Source organism: Microcaecilia unicolor, chromosome 13, assembly GCF_901765095.1.
Source record: "Microcaecilia unicolor chromosome 13, aMicUni1.1, whole genome shotgun sequence".
In the NCBI taxonomy this organism is placed as follows: Eukaryota; Metazoa; Chordata; class Amphibia; order Gymnophiona; family Siphonopidae; genus Microcaecilia; species Microcaecilia unicolor.
The window spans coordinates 55,137,607-55,163,314 of NC_044043.1; the positions used below are offsets into that span (position 1 = coordinate 55,137,607).

Consider the following 25,708-nt stretch of genomic DNA (forward strand, 5'->3'; position numbering starts at 1 on the left):
AGGAGATTCTATATATGGCGCCTAAAAAATTGGCACGGAAATTAATGGCGACTAAGCATCCTACTATATAAATGAGCTGTGACCGACTCACCCGCAAATGCGCAGTAGAGAGCAGCTGTGATCAATGTTCCGCGCATGCGCAGCAGGTCACAGTGATCCATGGCCGGCGTCGCTGTCCCGCCCCTTCCACCGACGGCGCACCAACGTCCACCCCCTCCTCCCCGATGTCGCCACCGCTCCCGTCCCCTTCCGTGCCAGGCCCCCTTACTATGCCGCTGCTCCCACCCCTCCACCCCCATGAGGTCGCTACTGCTGCTACCCCCTTCACCACCCTCCCCGAGGTCGCCGAAGCACCAACCTCCACCCCCCTCCCCAACGTTGCCGCTCCCCTCTGTGCCGAGCCCCCCGCACCGACACGACAGCGCCTCCCACCTCCGCGTGAAAGCGCTGCAAACCAGACCATAGTAGAAGTCTCAAAAAGTGCCAATGAAAATAATAAAATCCAAAAAGGTGAAATAAGTTTAAAATGACCTAATAACACTCTCTTGATAAAGATGAATCAGCATCAAGAGTGAAATAATTACATAGATGATGTAGTGACTTAACACAGCTGAGTGCTAGATTCATGCAAAGAGCTGCACATAGAGCTATCATGTGTACTCCCTGGGATTGTGACTAAATTGTTAGTCACCTGAAATTTAAAAGCTAGTTTGAACCTTTATTTTTCCGATTTAGGGGAATTCAAGTATACAGTGATTCGTCACCTACTAATGTCTTTAGATGCCAGAACTCTTAAAGAATTCAAAAAGTATACCAGGGTAATATCTCATAACATATTATAAATTATACAGAGCAACTTAAAGGAGACCCAAGCTTGGACTGGTAACCAGTATAATTTTGTTTACCAACAGTGTTCGGTCCTATTTTCGTGCTACAAAAATCAACCTAGCAGCAGTTATTTGTAAAAGCTACGATCTACTGAATAAGCTAGAGGAAATCCCTAAATATAGATAGAATCGATATGTGTTAATTGAACAAGCAATCTGAAATGAACCTCAAAAAAAGGGGGGGGGGATCTGATGTGTCAGAGTTGTTGTGTCTTAGACAACAGTGCTATAAATAATCTTTCCACTTGTGGCTCCATTGAAAGAACAAAAAATAGCTCTAGAGGTGGTGATTCAATGGAGTTACTAAACCACAGGATTTTAGTTTTTTGTTTGTTCAGCATTAAATGGTAGCCATGTAGTCATTACATAATATCATTCTAAACTGGTACCAAGATATAACATCTGTACAGGAGTATAACTGACAATTGGGAATCTTAAATAACTGGCCTAGGTCTCGTATATGGGTTGAATAGAATGGGGGGAGGGGGACAGGGAACATTGAGCAATTCCACAAAGGGATGCCAACTAAAAGAATGCACATTGTTTTTAAAAATAAAATACCTTCTATTATGGAGAAAGTCTGAACTTTAAGTAGTTAGACGTAGCTCAGTGCTAAAGTGAGACCTCATACTGGGAGGAGTTAAGGCAGTAGAACCTTTCTAAGAAACTGGAGAATTGCTTGGCAACTAGTTTCTGATTATTTGGCTATCAAAGCAATGCTGGCTGTAGGGCAGAAAATGGACCTTTTCAAACTCTGGTCGGTCAGGATAGCCCTCTGTATTACAGGGAAGCAGGAAAGCAGTTAGAATGGTATCATTAATGAATGTTTCTTGGTGTCCTGACCAGAGTTTGGAATGGTCCATTTGTGATAATTGGATATTTTTGATAGAAATGGTGTTTTAGATAGGAGGATTGGAAGGAGATCTTTGAAAGAACATCAGAAAGTGTGGTTGTCAGTCACATAGCTGAGAATAGGTATAAAGTCCTTTACAGGCACTGCTATACCCCAGTACAATTACAAGCCATAAAAAAGGGGAGGGGGTGAAGGAAACTTGTTAGAGGTCATAATTTATAGTTGTGCTCATACATCACAAATTTCGAAAGGAGATATTCTGTTCTTGGACTCATTAATCCAGCGTGATACACCTAAATTGATTGAGTTATTAAATGTTCAGATTTCAAGTGAGATTGGGGGTGTTGATAAAATGGTAAACTTAACAGTTATGGCTGCTAGGATTGCTGTAACTGTGGCATGGACACAGCTTCAAATCCCTACTTTAATAATGGTTCGATGTAAATTTGTCGTTTCACTATAAAATATTCAGAAATCACGGCAGTACTAAAACAGATAATCAAAAATTATAAAGAAAAGACCTCAGTGAGACCTTAATCAATAGAGCTCTATAGGATGAAGTTTTATCCAGACTTTAACAAGGCATAACATGACTGGACAGAAAAACTCCATAACCCCACACATGCAATAAATTTCTATAAATTAACCAAAACTTTATAAATTGTCAAAAAAATGTATACTTAGCTTTCTCAAAAAGAACCTCCATGGTTATCCAGTCAGACTTAAAAATTCACTAGTTCTAGTACCAAAGTCAAAAGGCAGAAAAAAAAAATAAGCTACTTCGACATCAGTTAAGTATACTCCATTCATGCGTTCAAACTTGCAGAGTTTGAACGCATTGGTGCATCGCAGCATACTTAAGATGCGCAAGTCCAGGGTTGGGCCTCTGGTCTGCCCTGATGGGGAAAGTTCTCCAGCAAATCGCTCACCAGACAGGACTGGTGGTACTAGTTGCTCCATATTGGCCTTGTTAGCCATGGTACGGTGACCTGGTGCATCTGGTGGTGGATAGTCTATTGCAGATGTTGGATTAGGTAGATCTGCTGCATAAGGGTCCGGTCCAGATGGCTAATCTGGCTCCATTGTGTCATGCCTTGGCTCTTGAGACGGGCACGTCTGAGGAAACAAGGCTTTTTAGTAAGGTGATTGTGACGCTGTTGCATTCTAGGAAGCGCTCTACCTCCCTGACATACATCTGCGTGGGGTGGATCTTTGAGGATTGATATGAGGAGCGTCAAATTTTGCCTTTGAGGTCTTTGGTTCCAAAGTTGTTAAACTACTTGCAGGACGGCTTGGACAAGGGCCTAGCCTTGGCTTCACTGATGATGCAGGTGGCAGCCTTGATGTGTTTCTGTGGACTGGTCAAGGGCAAGGTCTTGGGGTTTCATCTGGATGTGGTGCATTTTCTGCGATGTGCTAGGCTTCTGTGCCCACCACGGAAGCCTACGGTTTCTTCCTGGATCTGAATCTTGTGTTGGAGGGCGCGTTTTGAGCCCCTGTCAGGGTGTATGTTGCAAGATCTCACTTTGAAGATGGTATTTCTCATGGCTATTTCTTTGGCATGGCGGGTGTCAGAGTTGCAGGCACTTTTCCTATAGGGAGCCTTTCATGTTGTTCTCCAAGTAGAACATGCTTCTGAGGCCGGTTCTTTATTTTTTTGCGCAGAATGGTGTCTGGTTTTCATGTGAATCAGTCAGTGGTCTTGCCTGTCCTGGGAGACCCTGCCAGTTCTCAGGACCCAGAGGAGTCTCCACAGGCTGGATGTGCATCGAGCACTTAAGGCGTATTTGCATTTTACACACGAGTTCCATTGCTCGGACAAGCTGTTTGTGTGTGTGGCTTGAAGGGATTTGGCGACTTCTTGGGTAGAGAGTGCTCTTGTTCCCCCTCTGGAGATTTGTAAGGTGGCTGTCTGGTCATCTTTGCGTTCCTTTTCACGTCGTGCAATGGAGTACAGTTTTTGGTGCAAGTGTTTTGACCGCGGGGTTTTATGGGTCCCACCCGTAATGGTCACTGCTTTGGTACTTCCCATCTATGCTGGTCTGGAGGGATGTAATGGAAGGTGAAATTAGGCCATAGGTGCTAATTTTCTTTCCTTTAGTCCCTCCAGACTGGCACAGGACCTGCCCAGGGGTGGTGATCGGTCTGTTGGTTCGTGCGTGGTGTTGGTTGTGACAGCAGCGGTCGAGGCTACGTGGTGTTGGAGACAAGCATGAATCTGTATCTATATTGCAAGAAAAATAAATAAAAAGAAGACCTAACTGGAGAGGATGGCACTGTTCTGTGAATCAAGTGTACGTGGAGCAGGCCATTCAGTCCATTTTCCATCATGTGGCCTTAGGTTGAAGGCTCCTGTCAGCAGCAGCACTAGGCTTCTGTTAGTCTAAGGCGATAACACTGAGAGGGCAGGGTTTTTGGTTTGTTCGTTCCAGTTGTATCTGCTTGGCTGTTCAGCAACTGGCTTTCTGGGACATCACAGCTTTTAACAGTCTCAAATTTATTAAGTGGGGTCACTCATAATAAACTTCAACAAAAGCCCAGCACCTCAACTTTTAACCATTAAATCAATCGGCAGTGTCTACATTTGCCCTTAGCAGTGACTGTTTTCACACTTGGACACTAATTGACCTAAGATCATATCAGTGAATCACTTAGCTGAGTCCCAATGTGAAGAGTCACTGCTGAGGTCAAATGTAGGTACTGCTGCTTGATTAATGGTTAAAGTTGAGGTGCTGGGCTTATTTTGAAGTTTTCTGGGACAGCACAGCATGGTTATAAGCAACCTTAGAAGTCTACGATTCTCAGTCTCTACCTTCTGGTTGGAGTGCATAATCCATCTGTACCTGCCTGGAGGGAGTAAAGGAAAGAAAATTAGCAGGCAAGGTCTAATTTCACCATGTTTCAAAAACCCAAACACTAGGGAACAACACACAAAATAAAAAAAACTAAATCCCTATATGGTGTATTACTGAGACTGTTCTAATAGCAAAACACACTGATCCAAAATTTGATATTATTTAAGAGCTTTGTCTACAATTTACTCTGCTGCTTCCTGTGAACAAAAATTGAAAGCAGCTCCAACAAAGAACTTATTCCCAACATAATTGGACGATCAGGAGAGTTGTCTGATTTTATGAATCCTAGGAATAAAATATATAACAGAAATCATAAGATTTTGCTGCTGATGTGGTAGCTTCCCCATCCAAAGCTTGAGATATAAAACAGACCAGACCTCTTGCTGTAATTAAGGGGTAGGACCCCTATGCAGAAGCTGGAAAAAAAAAACAAGGGTATTCCGCCGCATATACATACAGTTTCTAAAATAATTCCTCTTCTCCTCTTGTTCACAGGCTTAATAATGGACACATTAACCAAAGAATCCATGGTCAATCTTTTTGCCAGGGATAGGTTTCTAACTACTCAAGCAGATGTTGACTCTAACTTTGCTGTATCTGTCAATAACAAATTTTGAAATGCCAAAATACTGGGGTCAGTTGGACCTGGAGGGCACCAAGTTGATACCATGCAACCATTAAAGCATTAGAACATTTTCATGATATTGGAAAAATAGTTTTAATCACAATATTATACATTGAAAAAGTACCACCCTGAATGTAAAAGAATCATGACAACACGGTAGGAACAAACAATAAACCCTTCTGTAACACTGCAATTCGGTGCATTTTAGTTGATGTTTAGACAAATTGAACACATTAGATTCTATTGAACTTGTGACCAAGTTACTTGTCTGTCTCTGCCCTGAGATTGGACATGTTTCCTTTGTTGGTATGCTGGTCCAGTTGGATACATCGAAGTGTAAAAACTGTTGGCAGAATCATGCAATCCCTAGTCATCACCAGAGGAGTCTCTGGAAGATGAAGCAAAGGTGATGTTACGGGGCAGTTTTTCATTCACAGGTAGACATATCCTTTAGAGTAGTCCATCTAATCCTTGATTTCCTTAACTTCTTGCTGAAATAAATCCGTTTGTGAAATTCAGAAAAATTGATCAAATAAAGCAGACTCAGTATGTCATTGGATTGCCACTTAATCTGTTGTTAGTTGAGCATGTTGACTCAGTCTCTGTATTAGTAGTGCTTATGATCAGCAGCATGAGATCCAGCAAACTGTTGAGGATGGCGTTCCATTGCTCAGCAAACATATTGTCTATATATTACTGAGGTTCCCTTAATAACAGTAAGCTGCTCAGATTGCGTTTAGCACAGTAATATTTTATCAAAGTTGCTGCAGGTAGCTCAGCCCAGATTAGCTTCTTCTTTAAAGCAGTAACACCTGATCAATCAGAATAAGAAGGCTTACCATTGGTGTCATGAAATAACTGGGTACCTGAAAATAATTGGGAAACATCTTGATCAGTGTAGGAGAAGGTTTGAAATTCTGACAAGATATAATCCCAAAGAAAATCATCCCTGAAAGAGGAGGAAAAGTTTTTTTCAGTCAAACCTCAGGAAAGCAATACAAAACAACAAACAATCTTAGCGGAGATTAGGTGGCGACGCCGGTAATTGGGAAGCGAAACCGGTGCTGGGCAGACTTCTACGGTCTACACCCTGATTGTGACTGAATAGATATGGATGGGCTGGAGTGTAAATTTTAAGGGATTTCGACTTTAGCTTCAGAACATAATACAAGAAAAGTGCTGGGCAGACTTCTGTGGTCTGTGCCCTGAGAATGGCAAGGACAAATCAAACTTGGGTATAAAGTATCACATACCATGTAAAATGAGTTTATTTTGTTGGGCAGTCTGGATGGACTGTACAGGTCTTTATATGCCGTCATCTACTATGTTACTATGATTAATATCACTATCTTCATTGAGTTTTCAATATGTTATTAAGGCCCATATCAGGTGAAACAGATGTATAGGACAATCTTGGCCCCGAAAACTTGCTAATATTTAATCATCGTCTAATAAAATTGTATGATCAGTATATAGAAAGTGTTCTGCTTACCTTTATAAGGAGTGATTACTAGATACATCTCCCATGATGAAAAAGAAAACTCTGACATAGCTGTATTTCACCCACCAAGGGCTAACTACATCAGGGAAAAACATAATATAAAGGAGTCTGTTTTTCAGTATGAACATTGTGACTTATTTGCAAAAAATATATAAATAACTTGTTCAGTTGGAGTCATACTTTTGCTGGGCTCCAAAGGATTTCACAATGCGTACATTTTAGCTGGAACTTAAATTGGTGTAATAATATCTTTAGTTTTAAGCGTGCTGCTATCATGGTAGAACCTGTTTGTGAGCTGCAGTTGGTCTGGAAGCTTAGGAGTCGGAGACTGAGCTTGATCTCATTTCTCCTTTCCAAAATAATAGAACAAGAAAAAAGCTTGCACATAGTACCATACATTTGGTTTTTCTGCTGTGGGTATCATTTGTGATAAATGAGGTGGTTTTCTGATAGCTAGTCCTTTATTAATATTATGTGTTCCCCTAGAATCTATTCTATGGAATCAAAGCCTTCCTTGTTGCATCCCCCTGGCACTCTCCTGGTATCCTCCATGAAACAAGGGCACATGGACCTGCAGCAGCTTCACCATCGAGCTGCCGTCATTCCGCCAATGGTAAGTTGAGAAGACAGATGAGCCAAGAAATGGCTGTTAGTCTTTAAGTTCCAAACTAAAATAGCAGTTGTGAGAGAAGGTATAGAACAAAAAATGGTTATACAAAGATTTAAAATATTCCCATGTAAAGAGCAGCCTCCTTTGTAGTGAAAATGGGACTGCAATCATTTGTACCATCATCTTGCCTCAAAGAAGATGAAAAAAGATCAAGAAAAGCTTAACCTAAGGCTAAGGTTTTGGCCATTGGGTTGTATATTCCTGTATGCAAACCAGTAAGCCATGTCATAAACAAGTTTATTATATTTATATTGCACATTATAGTTGCAACATTTCAGAGACAGACTAATCACCTTGTGGGTGGCTGGCCTTCTTGTCATTTCCATATCACTACTGAGTATATGCTGCACTATATAGATAAGCAGTATCTTCTCTGCGGAGCTTACTGTAGATGGCTATTAAATTATTGTACCTGAATTACTAATGATACTGCAAGCCAACCTGCAGGCTAAAATTCCTAATTATTAGTATTGTTGAAGTCTAATAAACTAAACACACACAGAAGAAAATTAACTTTGAGGTCCACAACTGAAGTAGATGCCAATTGTCCATACTCATGTGTTAACCTCTTTGTATATACATTCATTTTTGTTTATATGCAGTGTTCTTTCTCTAGGTTTCTTGCAGCCCATGCTCCATACCAATGGGCACCCCAATGGGGCCAGCAGGTGGATCGTCAGTGAGCGGATTTGCTCTCTTTCAGCGGCATATTAAAGCTGCCCATGACTCTGCCTTGCTAGAGGAGCAGCGGCAGAGACAGGAGCAAGTAGATCCAGACTGCAGAAGCTCTGCCAGCCCCCCAGGTGAGTAATTTTGAATGGTGTGGTGATCCATAGGTTGGGTGAATTATGTGCTGTTTGGTTATCTTGGGTGATGAAGTTTCTCAGAGGACAAGCAGGCCGTTGTATTCTCACAGCTGAGTGATGTCATCTGATGGAGACTGGTGCACAGTAGTGAGATCAAGAACTTTCTAGCAGTATCCCACTGTGCATGTGCTGTGGTGCCTTCCTGCTTGATGTGCGAGCGTGGGTACCTCAGTCTTTATTTTTCCGCGGAACAGTGCATTTTCGTGTTCTCCACAAGTGTGATTTGTGCTTTTTTTTTTTTTTTTTTTGCCTTCCCTTGCAGATTTTCAAGTCCCCTCAGATAATTTGTTTTCTTTATTTTATCCTTTCTTCAGTTTTCCTTTTAATTTCTTTTAGTTTTTTGGCCTTTAAAGTTTCCTTTACTTTTCGCATATTTATAGGCCCTTTTAGCTCTAATAGATTCTCACTCTGCCCAGCAGCTCATACTCGATTTGAATACTGCCTCCTTTATTCTGGTTCAAAATGGAGAAGTTTAATTTGGCCACGATCCTCTTCTCAATGTCCAAGAAGACCCCCAGTGGCTTTGAGAGGTGCACCCAATGTAATTGGGTGATTTCTGTGATGGACCCGCACAACTGGTACATCAAGAGCTTTGGAACTGACCATGAGCCTAACTCTTGGTCTCTCTGTTTGTAAATGCAGCTGAGGACACAGAAGATGTGGCATGTTCAACAGGAGAAGCCGTTTGGCTCCTTGAAGGCCAATACATTGACACTGGCTCTGGAAGCACCAACCTTGATGGCTGCCAAGATTTCAGCATTTACTGGGAGTGCACCGGCATCGAGGAAATCTACACTTATCTCAATATTGGGTGCTGAGAGTAGGTCCTGGGACTAGTCAGCATCAGACTTAACACCGAGGGTATGTACTGGTTCTTTGACGCCCAAAGCCTAAGAATCATAAGCATCGGTCCTCCATGACACATGGTGCCAGGATCGCTGGGGCATCGGCATCACTAATACCCAAGAAGTGTGAGCACCAGGAGAAGTGCTTCCCCTCCTTGAAAGAGGTGCCAGTGTGCAAGTCTCCTAGCAGCCAGGACCCTGCTACCGGTCTGACATAAGACACCTTCTCAGGCTGTCTCTCTTCCAGCGCTCCCACCTTTGCCGATGCCTTCCTTCGATGAGTGCTTCTGAGCCATGCTCAGGGAGAAGCTGGCATAGATGCTAAGTTGCAAATCACTTGGGCAGCGAGAACACTTGTGCCAGCTGTGGATCAAACCCAGGTTCCTCCTGAGGCTCCTTCCATGCCGGTGCAGAGATCCTCGACACCAGCACCTTGAAAGGTGTCGAAGTCGACCTCAACATATGTAGTACTGCTGTCAGCATCATGGGAGGAAGCTTCCCCGGAGTTGGAGAGTAGGTCTGTACCTCAGCGTTTTTCAGGGCATGGACAAGGATCCACCAAGTCAAGGCAAGCACACGCTTGTTCAGTATAACTTGAGTACAGTGAAGAGTCCGAATGGGACCGCTTATGGGATTCAGAAAGACTTGCATTACTTCTCAGAGGAGGAGTGTTATGGGATACCTTCTGATCCCTCCCTATCGCAAGAGAGACATAAATCTCCACCTGAGGGTCTGTCTCACTTTTATCAGGAAGATGGCTTCTGCCATCCCATTTAAGTTAGAAAGGGAAGAAGAACTGAGGGTGGAGATGTTGACTGTCCTGGACTATGAATTTCCTCCTAAGGAAAGGGTCAGAAGCTTAGCTAAAATTGGGTGGCGGAGCAGGTGGGGGGAAGAGGGGTTGGTGGTTCGGAGGCGAGAATAGGGGAGGGCAGACTTGTATGGTCTGTGCCAGAGCTGGTGATGGGAGGCGGGACAGGTGGTTGGGAGGCGGGAAAAACTGCTGGGCAGACTTGTACAGTCTGGGCCCTGGGAGAGACAGGTGCAAATCAAGGTAAGGTATACACATGAGTTTGTCTTGGGCAGACTGGATGGACCATGCAGCTCTTTTTCTGCCATCATCTACTATGTTACTATGTAAACCATTGCACCCTATCCTTAAGGATGCACTGGTGAAGAATTGGGCATCCCCTTTCTCAGTGCAGGCTCCACCTAAAAAAGTGGATATGCAGTACCATATCCAAAAGGTTCCCGGATTCAGGAGGTCTCAGCTGCCACACCATTCTGTTGGTTGAATACATTCTCAAATGAGCTAGGAGCTCCAGGACTTAGGCCTCAGTGTCCCCAGGTAGAGAGACACTAGACTTGTTTGAGAGGAAAACTTTTCAGGCTTCGATAGTCATTTCCTGCATTGTTCTACCAGCTCGACATGAGCCTTTACATGCAGTCTTTGGTCTGCAGTACACTAAGTCTTTCAGATTCTCTCCCACAGGAGCAGGGCCACAGAGCTTCGCCATTTGGCCAGCAAGTAGCTGGAGTGTAGAAACTATCTGGCCAGGGGCGTGTATATAATGTCCAAACTCTCCACTGTGGGTGTGGGGATGCTCAGACTCTCATGGCTGTGTGTCTGTAAACCGGCAGTTTGGGAGAGGTTAGCGGACATTCCTTGCCGGGGTGACAACTTGTTTGGAGATGAGGTGGAGGTTGCTGACCTCATAAAGAAACATACAGACACCATCCAAACTCTGTTTCTACACCCTCCAGCTGCATCCTCTTCCTCACAGAGGTTTTTTGTGGGCCTAGACAATGAACCTATTACTCTCAAAGGTGTAGATTCCTGCTCTGCCCAGCAGCCTCTGGCCCAGTGTTCTTGGCCTCATCAACCCTGTCCTCAAAATCCCCAGCTGGTGCCCCAGTTGAAGCAAGGGACAAGCTTTTGACTGGCTCCAAGAAAGCATAGCTGCGCTCAAAGTAACCGTCCCGGATGGCCTACCGGTAGGGGGGAGGCTGAAATTTTTTCCATCGCAGGTGGCCCCTTGTTATCTCTGACCAATGGGTTTTTCAAATAGTCTGTCTCGGTTACACCCTGAATTGGTATGAAAGACCACCAAATTGCCCACCGAGAGGGTTGTCATTCAGCTCTCAGCACAAGCAGATACTTGTAAAGGAAATCTCTGCCCTTCTACAGACAGGTAAAATGTGGTTGAACCTGTGCCACCAGGAGAAGAAGGGATTCTATTCCAAATACTTGTGCCCAAGACCTAAGGGCCCTGAATAAATTCCTTATCAAATAAAAGTTCAAGATGATTTCCTTGTGCAACCCTTCTTATGATTAATGAAAATGATTGGCTATGCTCTTTGGACTTAAAGGATGCTAGTACCCACATTTTAATACTTCCCAATCACAGGAAGTTTCTCCGATTTCAAATAGAGAAACACCATTACCAGTATTGCATACTGCCGTTTGGCCTCGCATCAGCTCCCAGTCTTAATCAAACGTCTAGCGGTAATAGTAGCTTATCTATGCAGGCTATGAGTATACGTGTTTCTCTATTTAGACGTTTGGCTGGTCAAGAGCACATCGCAGGCGGGGTCATCGGAATTAATGTGCCTAACTATTTGGGTGTTGGAGTTGCTAAGGTTCATCATAAACTACCCCGGGTCCCACCTTCTCCCAGTCCAGTGATTGGAATACATAGGAGCCCTGCTATAGATACATTGCAGGCTCGGGTTTTTCTTCCACAATTGAGAGCAAAGACTTTGTGCTCCTTGCAAGTCCAAAACAGCAAGCAGGTCACAGCTCAGCAAATGTTAAGATTGATGGTCTACATAGCCTTAATACTGCATGTCACGCCCATGGAACATCTCCATTTGAGAGAAACCCAGTGGACCCTTGCTTCCCAGTGGTCCTAGGCGACTGAGAACCTAGCTAATGCCATCCAGATTCCTCCAGAGTTGACTCATGCCCTTCTCTGGTGACAGATTTGACTGTGGGACTACCATTCCAAATTTCACCTCCTCAAAAGGTGCTAAAAATGGATGCATCCAACCTAGGATGGGGAGTTCTTGTAGATGGGCTTCACACCCAGGAGACTGATCTCCATATCAATCTCCTTGAACTCAGGGCCATTTGGAACACCCTACAGGCTTTCAGAGATTGGCTGCAAAACCAAATAATTCTTATTCAAATGGACAATCAGGTTGCAGTGTTTTATGTAAACAAGCAGGGTGGATACGGGGTCCTACCCCTTGTGTCAGGAAGCAGTGGGGATGTGACTCCGAACCACATATCTCCCAGGACAGGACAACTGCCTGGTGGACAAACTGAGCAGGGTTTTTTAACTGCATGAGTGGAGTCTCAATATGGGTGTATCCCGTGAGATCTTCCGAGAATGGAGCACCCCCTTGGTGGATCTCTTTGACAGGTCCCCTAGTTCTGCTCCAGGCTCACATCAGATTCCTTTCTCCTACATTGGGGAGGGGAAGATCTTAGCCTTTTTGGACATCCTTTAAAGTGAATACTATAGGAGTGATTCTTGCATCTGCTACTGCTTATTTCTATAGTAAGGCTAGATTTATGCAGCTTTGTACAAATAAGAAATAGTTCTCCGTAGAGCTTACAATCTATCCAATCACCTGACGAGTTGTCTGGCTGTGTAATTTTTCATCTGCATTTGTGTGGTGACTTCTGTTTGTATGTATTCCCACTTCCCTGGCAGTGGAAAATTACATAGGTAACAGGAAAGTCAAATGTATAGGTGTAAAACTAGATAGAAAACAGCAAGACAAGCTGAGGGCTGGAATAGCATATAACTGGTAGGCTTTATGGGGTCTTGGAGCAGAATGCTTGATTGGGACTCATTGGAGGAGGTAGAGTCTGTGGTTGATTGGGGCACTGCAGTTGATGGAAGGTAGTGGGAGAATGAGTAGAGAAACAAAGCAAGAGTGCTGCGTTTAAGGGGAGGAAAATGAGAGAAGATGGGGACAAGGGAGTGTAAAGAAGTGAATGAGTGGGTATGTAGGAAGATATGTCTTTGGGAGATAATTGTGTTAGGATTGGAGTTCAGAGTAGAGGCAAGAAAGGGCCACATGGGTTTTGAGTTGTTGGGGGTGAGGTGTACTTACCAAGGAAGAAATTCACCCATCTTATGTTCCTGCCACTAGCTACCTTGAAAAACATTTGACTGGGGGGAGGGATATGGAACCAGAAGTACATGGTGAGTGTATTTTGTCTCAAGTATTGTGTATATTCCATTGTGTACATTTTTCTAATCTTGTTGCTACTGCTTCCACTTCAGACGCTGGAATCTGACAATAGAATCTGACCATCTCCACTCAGATCTTGATTGAGAGTGTCTCTCTTCTATACAGGCCTCCAAACAGCTTGTAGATACTTGTGATTTTCAGTCACTACATACTGAAGACAAATTTCAGTCCACAACCTAGAAGAGACAGATTCAGAGTTAAGATTTAGAAATGGAAAAAATTATAGAGCCTGTGGTTTTTGAGGATGGCTGATCCTAAACAAAAGCTATTTTGAGAAATAGCTGGTCTTGGCAGTCCACAGATTTTAACTGCAGGAACATTGGCTAGTACAGCGAAACTCAGCCAACACAAACAGGTGGTTGGACTCACTGGTAAGATTGGAATGTGGTACATAGTGAAAGCTCTTTAGAGAGCCAAGAGGTTGTTCTTTGTGGGTAGAGGGTAAATAACTTAAAGAATAAAATACATTACATGTGGTTGTGTACGTCTCAATAAAGGGGTGCTGCGCCCTTAGGGTACTCCTGAAATTTTTTCACCACATTTAGTTCATTGGCAGCTGCACGTTGACTCTATATTAAACAATGTGGCATGCATGTCAGCGACTTCATGCTGCCCTCACCCACCTGAGTATAAGTGCACGCTGCCAGACAGCAAGTACAGCAGTGCAAGCATCCAGACTTGTGGAGTTATTCCTGACATAGAATGCAGAGGAGTAGTAGGCGACAAAATAATGGAACATTGGCTTTTTAAAGCACTTACCAGACTTGTGGTTGCTCTCAGATCTAGAACTGGAATTCCCCAAGATGTGTTCATTTGTGCACTTAGTAACTGAATGTAACTCGCCTTGAACTTCTACTGAAATGGCTAGAGAATTTTTCACTAGAATTGTTTAACACTGTTTCCTGGGATTGCAGGTTCCATAGTCATATGGTACCAGGATTGCTAATAAATATCTCTGTATGCAATAACACCCAACAGGGGTTATGTGTAAAAATTTTGATAGGCATTCTGAATGTGTTATAATGTAAGCACCAGAAAAATGTGTGTGACTACCTTAGAGGGAAAGAAGTCGGTGTTCTGTTTGGCAAATCCTGTAGATAATTTTAACATGCATGGTTTGCCACAAATAGTGAAAGCAAAAAGGTAGTTGACTCATGCTCTCATTATTGCTTAAGTAAAAATTACCCACATAGGTAATCACCTTTTTCAGTCGGTAATTTTTTCTTTCAGAAACTATGCATATAGTTTTGATCTCTTTCCTCAGGACTGCCTCGTCAGTCCACAAGCAAAAATACTCATGTTTATTTATTTCTGCATTTGTACCCCACATTTTCCAACCTAGTGGTAAGTTCAGTGTGGCTTACAATTAAATTAGGTCGACAAGTATCAGGTTGTGTGAGGGTCATCACAGGCTTGGTTCAATTATGTCTGTGATCGTGTGATGTGGTGTGGTGTCTGGGATGTCTCTGACTATGTGATTTTGTCGGAAAGGAATTTCCTGAAGAGGTGAACTTTCAGTTGTTTTCGGAATGTTAGTTGTTCATTCCTTTAGGGTCTTTCAGTGGAGAGTTCCAGGTTTTGGTGCATACGTATGTGAAACTGGTTGTAAGTGTAGATTTGTATCTTAGGCCTTCTCATTTGGGATAATGAAGAGTTAGATAGGATCTTGTTTTCTTGTTTGTGTTGCATAATGGTAGATCTGTCAAGCCAGCCATGTATTCTGGAGCGAGGCCGAAGATTATTCTCTTGACTAGGGTGCATATCTTGAAGGAGATGCGTGCTTTCATGGGTAACCAATGTAATTTTTGGAGTAGTGGACTCTCTCTCTTAAATCATTTTTTTCCAAATGTAAGTCTAACTGCTGCGTTTTGTGCTGTTTATAGTCTCTTTAATGTTTGCTTCTTGGCATCCTGTGTGGATTCTGTTGCAGTAATCTACTTGGGAGAGGACCATGGTTTGGACAGGTGCGCAGAATACATCACTGGGAAGATAGTTTTTTATACCTTTGAGTTTCCACACAGTCTGGAACATTTTATTGGTGGTGTTTGTAACCTGGTCAGCGAAGGATAGATTGCAGTCGATGGTAACTCCTAGAATTTTTAGTTTGTCTACTGTTGGGTTTGGTATTCCCATAGTGTTTATGTTTGTGAAGTGTTCAGTATTGTACGATGATGATGATATTAGGCAATGTGTGTTTTCCTTGTTCAATTTTAGTTTGAACGCTGATACCCAGGTTTCCATGGTGTTTATGCTATCCGAGATTTTGGTAGTAATTTCTGATAGATTCTTCTTGAAAGTGATGAATATTGTTGCATTATCGGCATATATGAAGGGGTTGTAGCCTTGCCTCGACAGTGATCAGGCAAAGGGTGTCATCATTAGATTGAATAGTATTGGTGAGAGTGGTAAGCCCTGGGGAACCCCGCATTCAGCTTTCCATGGGGCAGAGATTGTGGCGTTCATCTTTACTTGGTAGGACCTGGTAGTCAAAAATCCATTGATTATTTGAACACCTTTCCTCCAATACTGATTTTATAGAGTATTTGTAGGATGTGGTGATCACCCATGACGAATGTGCTGGACGTGTTGAACTATAATAGGAGGATGTTTTTCCCAATTGAGATTTCTTTTTTGAACTTCGCTAGTAGTGTGATCAACACCGTTTCTGTGCTGTAGTGAGTTCTGAAGCCTGATTGGGAGTACGTAATGTGGAGAATTTGTTTTTGTAGTCAAAAGCTAGTTGACTGTTGTGCCTTCCATTACTTTGCAATGGACAGTACTAACAGCAGGCGTGTGAAGTTACTGTTCCAAGCCTCAGTCCTTTGACAGAGCGATGGTGAAACGGATGTGTGTTGAAAGAAGGATGTTGGGTTTTGGTGAAAAAACCAGAATGTTTTTCCAAAAGGATGAAAGGACTGCTTGCTTTTGAGCCCAAGGAGGAGAAATTCTACTCTGCAATGAGGAGTGCAGAGAATACCCACAACACTAAAGAGTGAGGTACTGACTAGTAAGGTCATAGCATGCACTTAAGCTGAAACCTAGGTATGGTAGGACTCCCATTGACTGGAGGTATGCACATGCAAGGTATGACCTATGAAAATGGAGATCACAAGACCTGCTAGGAAATTGCTTCTAGCTTGAATTGTATAACAGAAAATCAAATAAGTGTAAACATGCACACACAACTGGGGGAGCAGAACATTTCTTCCTCTTTTTACCCCACCACCACCAAAAGTAGGTCCAGTGTGTCTTGCTTTCAAACCTCTCTTCTTGCTGGGGCCAATGAATCCCACTGAGGATGCTGCCCATGAGGCCAGTCACACTGAGGATGCTGCCCAGTGTGTCTCCCTTTCAGACCTCCCTGCCAGGGAAGCAACAGCAAATTAAAAAAAATAATAAATAACAAGCATTGTGTAGGCTTTGTGCTACCATATCACTGAAGACTCTGCCACCTCCCATCCCCATACAACAGCAGGAAGTGCACATCAGAAGGGGCAGGACAGTAGAGCCTTTAGCGACGCAGGAGCGTGAAGGTTCTATGGTGCTCATTACTGGGTTGTTTTTTTGTTCGTTTGTTTTTTTTTAATTTGCTGTCACTGTCCTGGCAGGAAGGGAGGTTTGCAAAGGAGAAATGCTGGCGGCCATGGGGCAGGTGGGGGAAAAGGAACAGAAAATGAGGCAGCATCTGCAGCAGGGAGGAAGGGTTTAAAATTTAGATAAGGTAGGAGCCGTGTTCTTCCTTTTCCAGTTCCAGCATTTTGAAGCAATTGGGAGGGGGCATTGTCTCTCCTTGCCCCCTTCCCAAACTACACCAATGACAGTCACTGTAAATTGGAAAGTTATATAAAAATAGGGGAATAATCTAAGTGACTGCAACTGAAGGCTCAGGGTGCCAGGTGCCAGCTCTGATTCTAGTTGAGTGGGAAGCTTCTGAGGAAAAAAAAAAAAAGAGTAAGTAATTGTACAAATATTACCTTGTTCCTCAGCATCCTTCAATGTGATCATTTGATCAGTGTTGATTGCTTTCTTCCCTGCTCAGTATTTTCATTTTGGGTTCATCCCTATTCTCATGTCAGCTGTGATTTCCATAGGCAAATCGGTCACCTATATTCCTTACCCTGTTGAGGTCAAACGTGCATTGGAGCAGGAGGTTCAGATGCAAAACGCAGCAGCGAGAGCAGGTTCACCATACAGGCTTTCTCCAAGAGAAGTCTGCAAAGTTTCACCACAGCCAGATATGAACATTGCACGCTACAGTGTCCCACCAGGTAATGCACAACTCTTGAAACAAGTTTCTTGTCCTACATCTGTTTGTGTCCCTGTTTTTTAAGTTATTTGGCTCCACATTGATAGTGAAAAGAAAATGGAATTCTGTATGTATCCAGAGAGAGGGCCTTGCCTATGTAACTGCATTCAGCAAGTCTTAGGTTCTAGGTGAGATGTTGATAATTTGAAGTGACCTGCTGACCAGTCTCAAATGTTTGGGAAGTTTGAGGCGGCTTCTCCCAGTTCAACAATATGAAAATCTAGAGAACCAAATCCATTTTTATTGCTAATAATAATCCTTTCCAGAAATGGTATTTGCTAATGATTTATATCTTCCCTGGATTAAATCTCCTCAGTTTTGAGCTAAGCCTTCATCTTCAAGGACAGCATAGGCTGGTTGCCAGCACATTTCCTTTCAGCAGGGCACGTACATGGGCTTTTAAAAAGAAAAAAAAAGTCATATTGTTTTCTCATTTTTTTCCTTTTTTTTTTTTTTTAAGTTCTCCAGCCTGCTCCACATCAAGTAATAACAAATTTACCTGAAGGAGTCCGTCTGCCAACAACTAGACCGACCAGACCGCCTCCCCCACTCATTCCGTCATCCAAAACCAGTATGGCACCTGAGAAATCCTCATTCATTATGGGAGGATCCATCTCACAGGTACGGGAAAATGTCATTCAGGAAACACTGCTCTGTTTCTGTTTAAACATTTGAGTTTGTGTTGTCTGTGTTATGTGTTAACTTTTCTATTTTAAATGGAGTTCCTTTCAAATTCTGTTTTAGACTGTACACCACTTTGTCCTGTTCAGTCAATAAAAGCAGTATAGAAAGTTTTAATGAAGTATAAACTCTCTCCCCAAGGGCCTCCTGAGAGGTTGTGTTTAGCAGCTATGAGATAGCCATGTAGAAGAAACAAGCTCTTCTGTTTTGTTCTGTTTAGGTGTTACTTTTTGTGATAATAAATTTTCCAATACTAAGATAGCACCCTCAGAGCAAGATAGATTGCCTCTGCTGTCATTCATCGTTTACTTGCACCTAGAAAACTGCCTCTCTGAAAAAAGAGCTCTGAAGTAATCAGATAGGGAAGAGAGCACCAATGGAAACAAAGAAAACACAGTTGATGTCTGCAACTTTCCCGCCAACTTGTTACATAAACCAGGGCGTAAGAGGTTTTTTTTTTTTTTTTTTTTTAACTGCTGGTCTCTTATGCATGTTTGCTCATCAGCCTGTGTGTGCATGCTTTGAAATTCAAGTATCTGCCTTTTATAAAGTACAAAATCCCCAAAGAAGATGGTTGAGATAAGGGATCCATTTTAAATTATGGGCATAGAAGCCTAAAATTTAAAAATAAAAACTGGCAATTTGAGCAGAACAGGCTAGCCCATTCAATTATGTTTAAATCTTGTTTATTGCTGACAAGCACTCAAAGAAGATTACAGAGAAACATTGTAGAACAGTTGTCCATTTTTCTTATAACCATGAACTCCCTCCTCCTCCCCCCCCCCCCCCCCCCCCCGGACACCCACTCCCTTTCCTTGTACTCTTTCCACAACAAAGAAGTAAATAAACCAATTCAGAAGGCCTGTGTTCTTGTGACCTCCTGAAAATCCAGGGAAAAAAAAAAAAGAAGGCCACATCAGAGTCCCCAAGTGTCAAAGAGCATTAAGAATCTAGCTACAAACTCTGTGACAAAGTTTGTATATAGACTTCCCAAATGGAAAGAAAAGCTTTCTTATGTTTAGGTGAGGTCCTGGCCTGGTTCCTTTCAAACAACATTAAAGCATGAAATTTGTTACGCTAGATCCAAAAAGAGGGTGAATCAGGAACCGTCCAAAATTCCAGTATAATGTTTTACCAATAAGACCAGCCTTCCTGACAGCCTCCCCTGCCCTGCAGCGCAAAAACCTCAAAATGATCTAAAAGAATCCCCACTAATGAAAAGGGAATAGGAGATTGCTAAATGTTCCCCTAGTAATTCAGAATGGATTTCCAAAAATATTGTTATCAATAGAAATCAAACAAAATAAAACATGGAAAAGAAAATAAGATGATACCTTTTTTATTGGACATAACTTAATACATTTCTTGATTAGCTTTCGAAGGTTGCCCTTCTTCGTCAGATCGGAAATAAGCAAATGTGCTAGCTGACAGTGTATATAAGTGAGAAACATTCAAGCATTGCTATGACAGTCTGACAGGGTGGGAGGATGGGGGTGGGTAGGAAGTATGCATGGGGACATCAAAGTATACTATTGGTATTCTAACAGGGTGGGTGTGGACAGGTGAGGGGAGGGTGATCAACAGAGACATACAGCTTTATGGTTTATAATGGGCTAGGAACCCCAGGTCCTTGTTAAGTCCTTTCTGTTGGGTGTTAAAATATTCAATCATTCTGACTTCAAAGGTCTTACGTTCTTGTATGGTTTTAAAGTTACCTTTGAGGATTCTCACTGTGAAGTCACTGGTGCAGTGTCCTGGTCTTGTAAAATGTTGCCCAACAGGCGTGGGAACCCTGCTGGCACCAGCATTGTTTATATGATGTCTATGTAAATTGAATCTTGTCTTAAGCATCTGGCCTGTTTCTCCAATATAGCATCCTTCATTACATTTTTTACACTGAATGATATATACCACATTCACAGTGAGAATCCTCAAAGGTAACTTTAAAACCATACAAGAACGTAAGACCTTTGAAGTCAGAATGATTGAATATTTTAACACCCAACAGAAAGGACTTAACAAGGACCTGGGGTTCCTAGCCCATTATAAACCATAAAGCTGTATGTCTCTGTTGATCACCCTCCCCTCACCTGTCCACACCCACCCTGTTAGAATACCAATAGTATACTTTGATGTCCCCATGCATACTTCCTACCCACCCCCATCCTCCCACCCTGTCAGACTGTCATAGCAATGCTTGAATGTTTCTCACTTATATACACTGTCAGCTAGCACATTTGCTTATTTCCGATCTGACGAAGAAGGGCAACCTTCGAAAGCTAATCAAGAAATGTATTAAGTTATGTCCAATAAAAAAGGTATCATCTTATTTTCTTTTCCATGTTTTATTTTGTTTGATTTCTATTGATAACCTTAACAGTGGACTAACACGGCTACCACACTCCTCTACAAAAATATTGTATATGTAGAACATGTCCAAAAAGCATGAAACAAGGTGTTATCATCTACATGGCATTTGTGACATAAAGGTGAGTCCACCCTCCATATTTTAAATAATTGCACCTGTAAAATAAGCGCAGTGTAATACACGAAACTGACATTCCTGTAGATAAGCATTAACACTGAGCCTAGGGATTCTTCTGACTAAAGTCAAAAGATCAAGAGAATCAACAGACCTCTGTAAATCAGTTCACCGTCTCTGCGTCAAATCAAATAAGTCACGGCTTGGACAAATTTGAGTCAACAATTTATGCAAAGTAGAAACTGAAAACTGGTCTTCTCTTGCTGTGACAAAAAACTCCCGAAATTAGCAGTGTGTTTGGCTTGCAGAGCTACAGTCCAAAGATGAAATATAATGGGATAGCTGATAATATGTAAAAACGTCGAGGCCTTAACCTCCTCCCATCATCTCCCAAGACCTGAGACAAAAACGTAATACCCACTCTCCCCCCCCCCCCCCCCCCAAATGAAAGGTCTCATTGTCCATGCCATAGCATTTCCTTGAATTGGCAACATATCAGAAATATCAGCTGATTATTGTCCAATAGCCAGTACAGTCTCGCCAGATATCTCTAGTCCAATCAATTAAATATGACAATAGATTGACCCTGCAGATTTTGTTTTTTTTGGGGGGGGAGGGGGGAGACTAGGGAGACCCAAAGAGATGGAGGACAAATTTAGAGTTCAAGATGTAGATTTCTGAATGAAATTAATGTCTAGATACATTCGGATGATTTGAGGCAAGCATATACAACCCCAGTGTTTGCTCTGTTTGGCTCTCCAAGCAGTTATTACCTCTCAAATATAACTTGCGGCAGCTAGCCAATATTAAAGGATAGTGTGTCCTATGAGAACCTCTTCTCTCATTTATTCAGTGACTGGATGATAAATAACAGACTTTCTGTGCTTAAAATAGAAGCATGTAGCTTCCTGGCCCTCTGCCAAATATTCTTTGCAAAGTATCAGATGGACAGGCACTATAGGGAGTGCAGCCTCACCTGATCATCCAGTGATTTCCTGGGCTATTTTAGGAGCTGTTAAAAAAAATTTGAAGCACATGCCAAGAATCAAATTGGATGTAGACTGATGTCTTATTCTTTCCCTTTAGAGGAGAATGCAAGCAATTATGGGCTTTTGGTTAAGCAAATTGAACCAAATATGCTTAGTGAAAAGAAACCTTACATCAGTTTTGTCAAGTCCATTTACTGTTACGTGACTTGCAATAATGTCAGAATGTGTGTTGGTCTGCATTATTGTATTTCTGGTCCCTTCCTATAGGGAACACCTGGCACATATATAGCGTCTCCTGGTCAAGTTTCTTACAGCCAAGAGCCAGCTAAGCCCTCTGTTGGGTCCATCTCTCTGGGATTGCCAAGGCAACAGGAGACTGCAAAGCCTGGTAGGGCACAGTATTGAAACACAGAGACATTAGAAAATTTGTAGTAATGGATCATTACTATTTTTTAAAATAACTTTGCTCATTTTTCAAGTAACTTCTGTGCCATACATCAAGCAAGAAGAGTTTTCGCCCAGGAACCAAAGCACCCAGCCAGAGGGCCTGCTGGTCAGGGGACAGCATGAAGGTGTCGTCCGAGGTGAGTCAGCTTTCCTGCCCAGATCTCAAAAATATGCTGGAGAGAGTGGGCTGTATCAGTGGTTCCCAAACTTTCTGGGTTCACGGCACCCTTAGTGTTAAGGAATTTTTTCATTGTGCCCCTAGGCTGTAGTTTGGGAACCACTGTTTCAGGTCTTCTCTTCCTGCCCCCTGTGGGGTTGCCAGCTTACGCATAAGTTCCGTTATCGACATCTGAAGCATGCTGCCAACTCCCTCAGGCAGTTATGTAGATTGGGGCTTGGGTAGCAGACGGTTTCAGCTGGCAAGGCTTGGGCATCCCCGCCAGCCATTCCATGGAGGTCTTAAAATAATCTGCAGGTTCACTGAGTTGGCTGCAGTGCACCAGGGCGCCACGGTGCACAGTTTGAGAACCACTGGGTTATATGATTGACAATGAATAGTGCTAAGCAGTGATTGGATCCCACTTACATTTTCTTTGACAATGACCACTAGTTAGAGTTTCTTCAAGGATGGAAGACTTGATCCTGAAACTGAGCTCTCCTATAAAAGTAGTGAATAGCATGATGGGGCTAGATAGTGTCCCCTGTCTTCCTGATTTCAAGACCTTCTGCAAACAGAATGATTTTCTTTTCAGAGCATATGTAACTGGTTTCTGAAAGATAATGTTGCAAGTCCTTATTGAATCATTTTGTATGGTAGATAGCCAGTTACACTATTATACTCAGTATGCCACACATGGCAGAACAAATAGATATAAATACATATGTATAGATGAGGGAAAGATATCTAATTTATTTTGTTTCCTGATGCACATTTTATAGGGAATTATATGGAAATTATATGATTCTTTTATCGGAAGAGGAGAACATTTGCATGAGTAATTGTGGCTGTTTTTCCCAGGTACAGTTTCCACCATCCAAGAAGGAGGCATAACTCGAGGGACACCAACTACCAAAGTCCCAATGGAAACTGTGACTGCCCTACGTGGCTCTATCACTCAGGTATTTAAACGTACAAGACTCCTTTCTGGACTTGTTTACCTTTAGTATTAAGTTATCTTATTAAGATTCATATATGTTTGAGATAATGAAGTTGTCTGCTTGACTAACAATCATTTCTCCAGAACGCTGCTAGTTGCTTTTGCTTTCCTCTTCAATTCCAGGGTACACCGGCTCTAACCCAGGCTGGCATTGCTGCTGACACACTGCTGAAGGGGACCATCACTCGACTTGCCACAGAAGATATGAACAGCCCTGAGAAGTGTCGAGAGGAGGCTGCAGCTAAGGGCCACGTAATTTATGAAAGCGAGAGTGGCCTTATTGTGTCTTATGACAGTAAGTTATACATGCACATAATATAGAGCTTGTTTAAGGGAATCTGACAGATAGTAAGGTTTGAATTCTACTTTAAATGGTTTCAGCAAGATGCCTGCGACTGAGTGATTAAAACTTAGGTTTCTGTCTTGCTGCACCTTATGCCTGGAATAAACTTCCTGAGCCGGTACGCCAAGCCTCATCTCTGGCCATCTTCAAATCTAGGCTAAAAACCCACCTCTTCGATGTTGCTTTTAACTCCTAAACCTAAACCTTCAACTGTCCCCTATCCCTGATATGTCCTGCCTGTCTTAACCCTTATCCCTTACTTGTCCTGTCTGTCTGTCTGTCATAATTAGATTGTAAGCTGTATTGAGCAGGGACTGTGTGAAGCGCTGCGTACGTCCAGTAGCGCTATAGAAATAAGTAGTAGTAGTAGGCTTGTTCAGTCAATGGATCTTGATTTATGGTAGCTTTTTAATCCAGTTGTTCATATTGTTTAGGCCTGGCTTAGGGCATACAGGTAGGTAGCACAAATAGTGTAAGACTGTCTGGTGAAGAAAATGTCCTTTCCATTTAGTAAACTTAAATGGAGGAAACCTAGAATTAATTGATCAAGTCATAGTTCATGTAATGCTGTATAAATTTTTCTTTTTCTGAGGAGCAGGGACACAGCGAGCTACAAGAAGTGACATAAGATACAGACTGTAATCCTTCATCACTAGGAGACAGTGCTTTCGAGGCTGAATGGGAGATGGTGAATTCTTTCTTCATCAACAAAGCATGATTAAATGAGCACACAAATGGGTGATACTATTTCACAGTACCAGGTGGAACAGCTCTTCTAGGATTTAGAACTAGCGGAAATTTCTGAGCATGCGTGGCTCTTTCCATGCATAGCAGTTTCCTCATTCCCCTCAGTTTATTTGTTTTATCCTGCTTTCCCAAATGAGGACAAAACAAAAAGCTGTCCAAAAATGTTAAGAATTTTACAGTCTTCTGATGATTTTCATAGTTTGTTTCTTTGCGATGACAAAAAGCCAGGTTTCCAGCACTGTCCAACTTGCAAGAAAGATCATGAACTTAGACACCCTTGCTAAATGCCTTATCTGTTTGGGTTCAGAGCATAAACAGGAGGCATGCAAGCACTTTGGGCACATATGTCCAAGAGCCTGAAAATGCAAACTTAAATTGGCTCCAGAATGAGGTGGCTACTTGCACAGAAAGCAGAATGCAAGGCCTTTTCAGCACAGAGATCTGCTGATTCAGCACATTCCAGTGGTCCTTTTCCACTGGTGTTGCCTCTTCTTTCTTGCATTGGCTTCAAGGGTCAAAATGTATGGAGTCAGTTCCATAAATCCACCACCTTGGCACAAGTCTTGACCTAGAACACCTATGATTTTGGTATGGTGCCACTTCAAATACAAACAATCGCATGTACCTCTGGTGGAATCGGTGGAAAAGCACATTTGCCAGATCTTGGGCACAGTCTTCTCTGTAGTGCTATCAGCTTAGAAAACAAGTGTTTGCTAATAATCTGGTTTGTTTGTTCAGAACTTTGCGTTTGGCTATCATGCACTGCTTCATGACATTCCTCTTTGCAGGATGACTTAAGTGCACAGGTTGCAAGAGTAAAACTACATACAATCAATTCTAGTTTTTGTCACTGTGGCAAATGAATCATCCCCACTTGGTTTCGTTGTCTCTTCTGTATCAATCTCTTTTGTTTCCTTATAGAAAAATCATTACATTTATTAAAGCTGCTGCAAAGACCTGCCAGAAATTACAATCTACAGTCATGCACAGAGAGAGCCCCAATTTTTTACAGGATCCTACAGTATTGCTTTGCTCTGTCTTGGATTCTGAGTCCCAAGGCAGTCATTCCTTGCCTTAATATTCCCTTTGTTCATGACATTTGAATTGAAGATAGTGCTGAAATAAATGAAGTATCATCACCATTATCTTTTTCCTGAGAAGAAAAAGCTTTCTACAGGAATTTCTTGT

At 42.4% G+C, this 25,708-nt stretch overlaps 1 protein-coding gene across 9 annotated transcripts in view; it reads left to right on the forward strand.

The window, feature by feature from the left end:
• Window positions 1-25,708, forward strand: part of LOC115482561 (nuclear receptor corepressor 1-like) — a 315,982-nt gene that overhangs the window by 216,105 nt on the left and 74,169 nt on the right. For 8 of the 9 annotated variants that reach the window (XM_030222440.1, XM_030222445.1, XM_030222447.1 and 5 more), the window contains exons 21-28: window positions 7,208-7,334; window positions 8,008-8,194; window positions 17,460-17,636; window positions 18,135-18,295; window positions 22,094-22,214; window positions 22,306-22,410; window positions 23,292-23,392; window positions 23,554-23,725. In XM_030222440.1, coding sequence (XP_030078300.1) covers window positions 7,208-7,334; window positions 8,008-8,194; window positions 17,460-17,636; window positions 18,135-18,295; window positions 22,094-22,214; window positions 22,306-22,410; window positions 23,292-23,392; window positions 23,554-23,725 — 1,151 coding nt within the window. The remainder of the gene's footprint in view (window positions 1-7,207; window positions 7,335-8,007; window positions 8,195-17,459; window positions 17,637-18,134; window positions 18,296-22,093; window positions 22,215-22,305; window positions 22,411-23,291; window positions 23,393-23,553; window positions 23,726-25,708) is intronic. The other variant, XM_030222442.1, reaches the window with a different exon arrangement.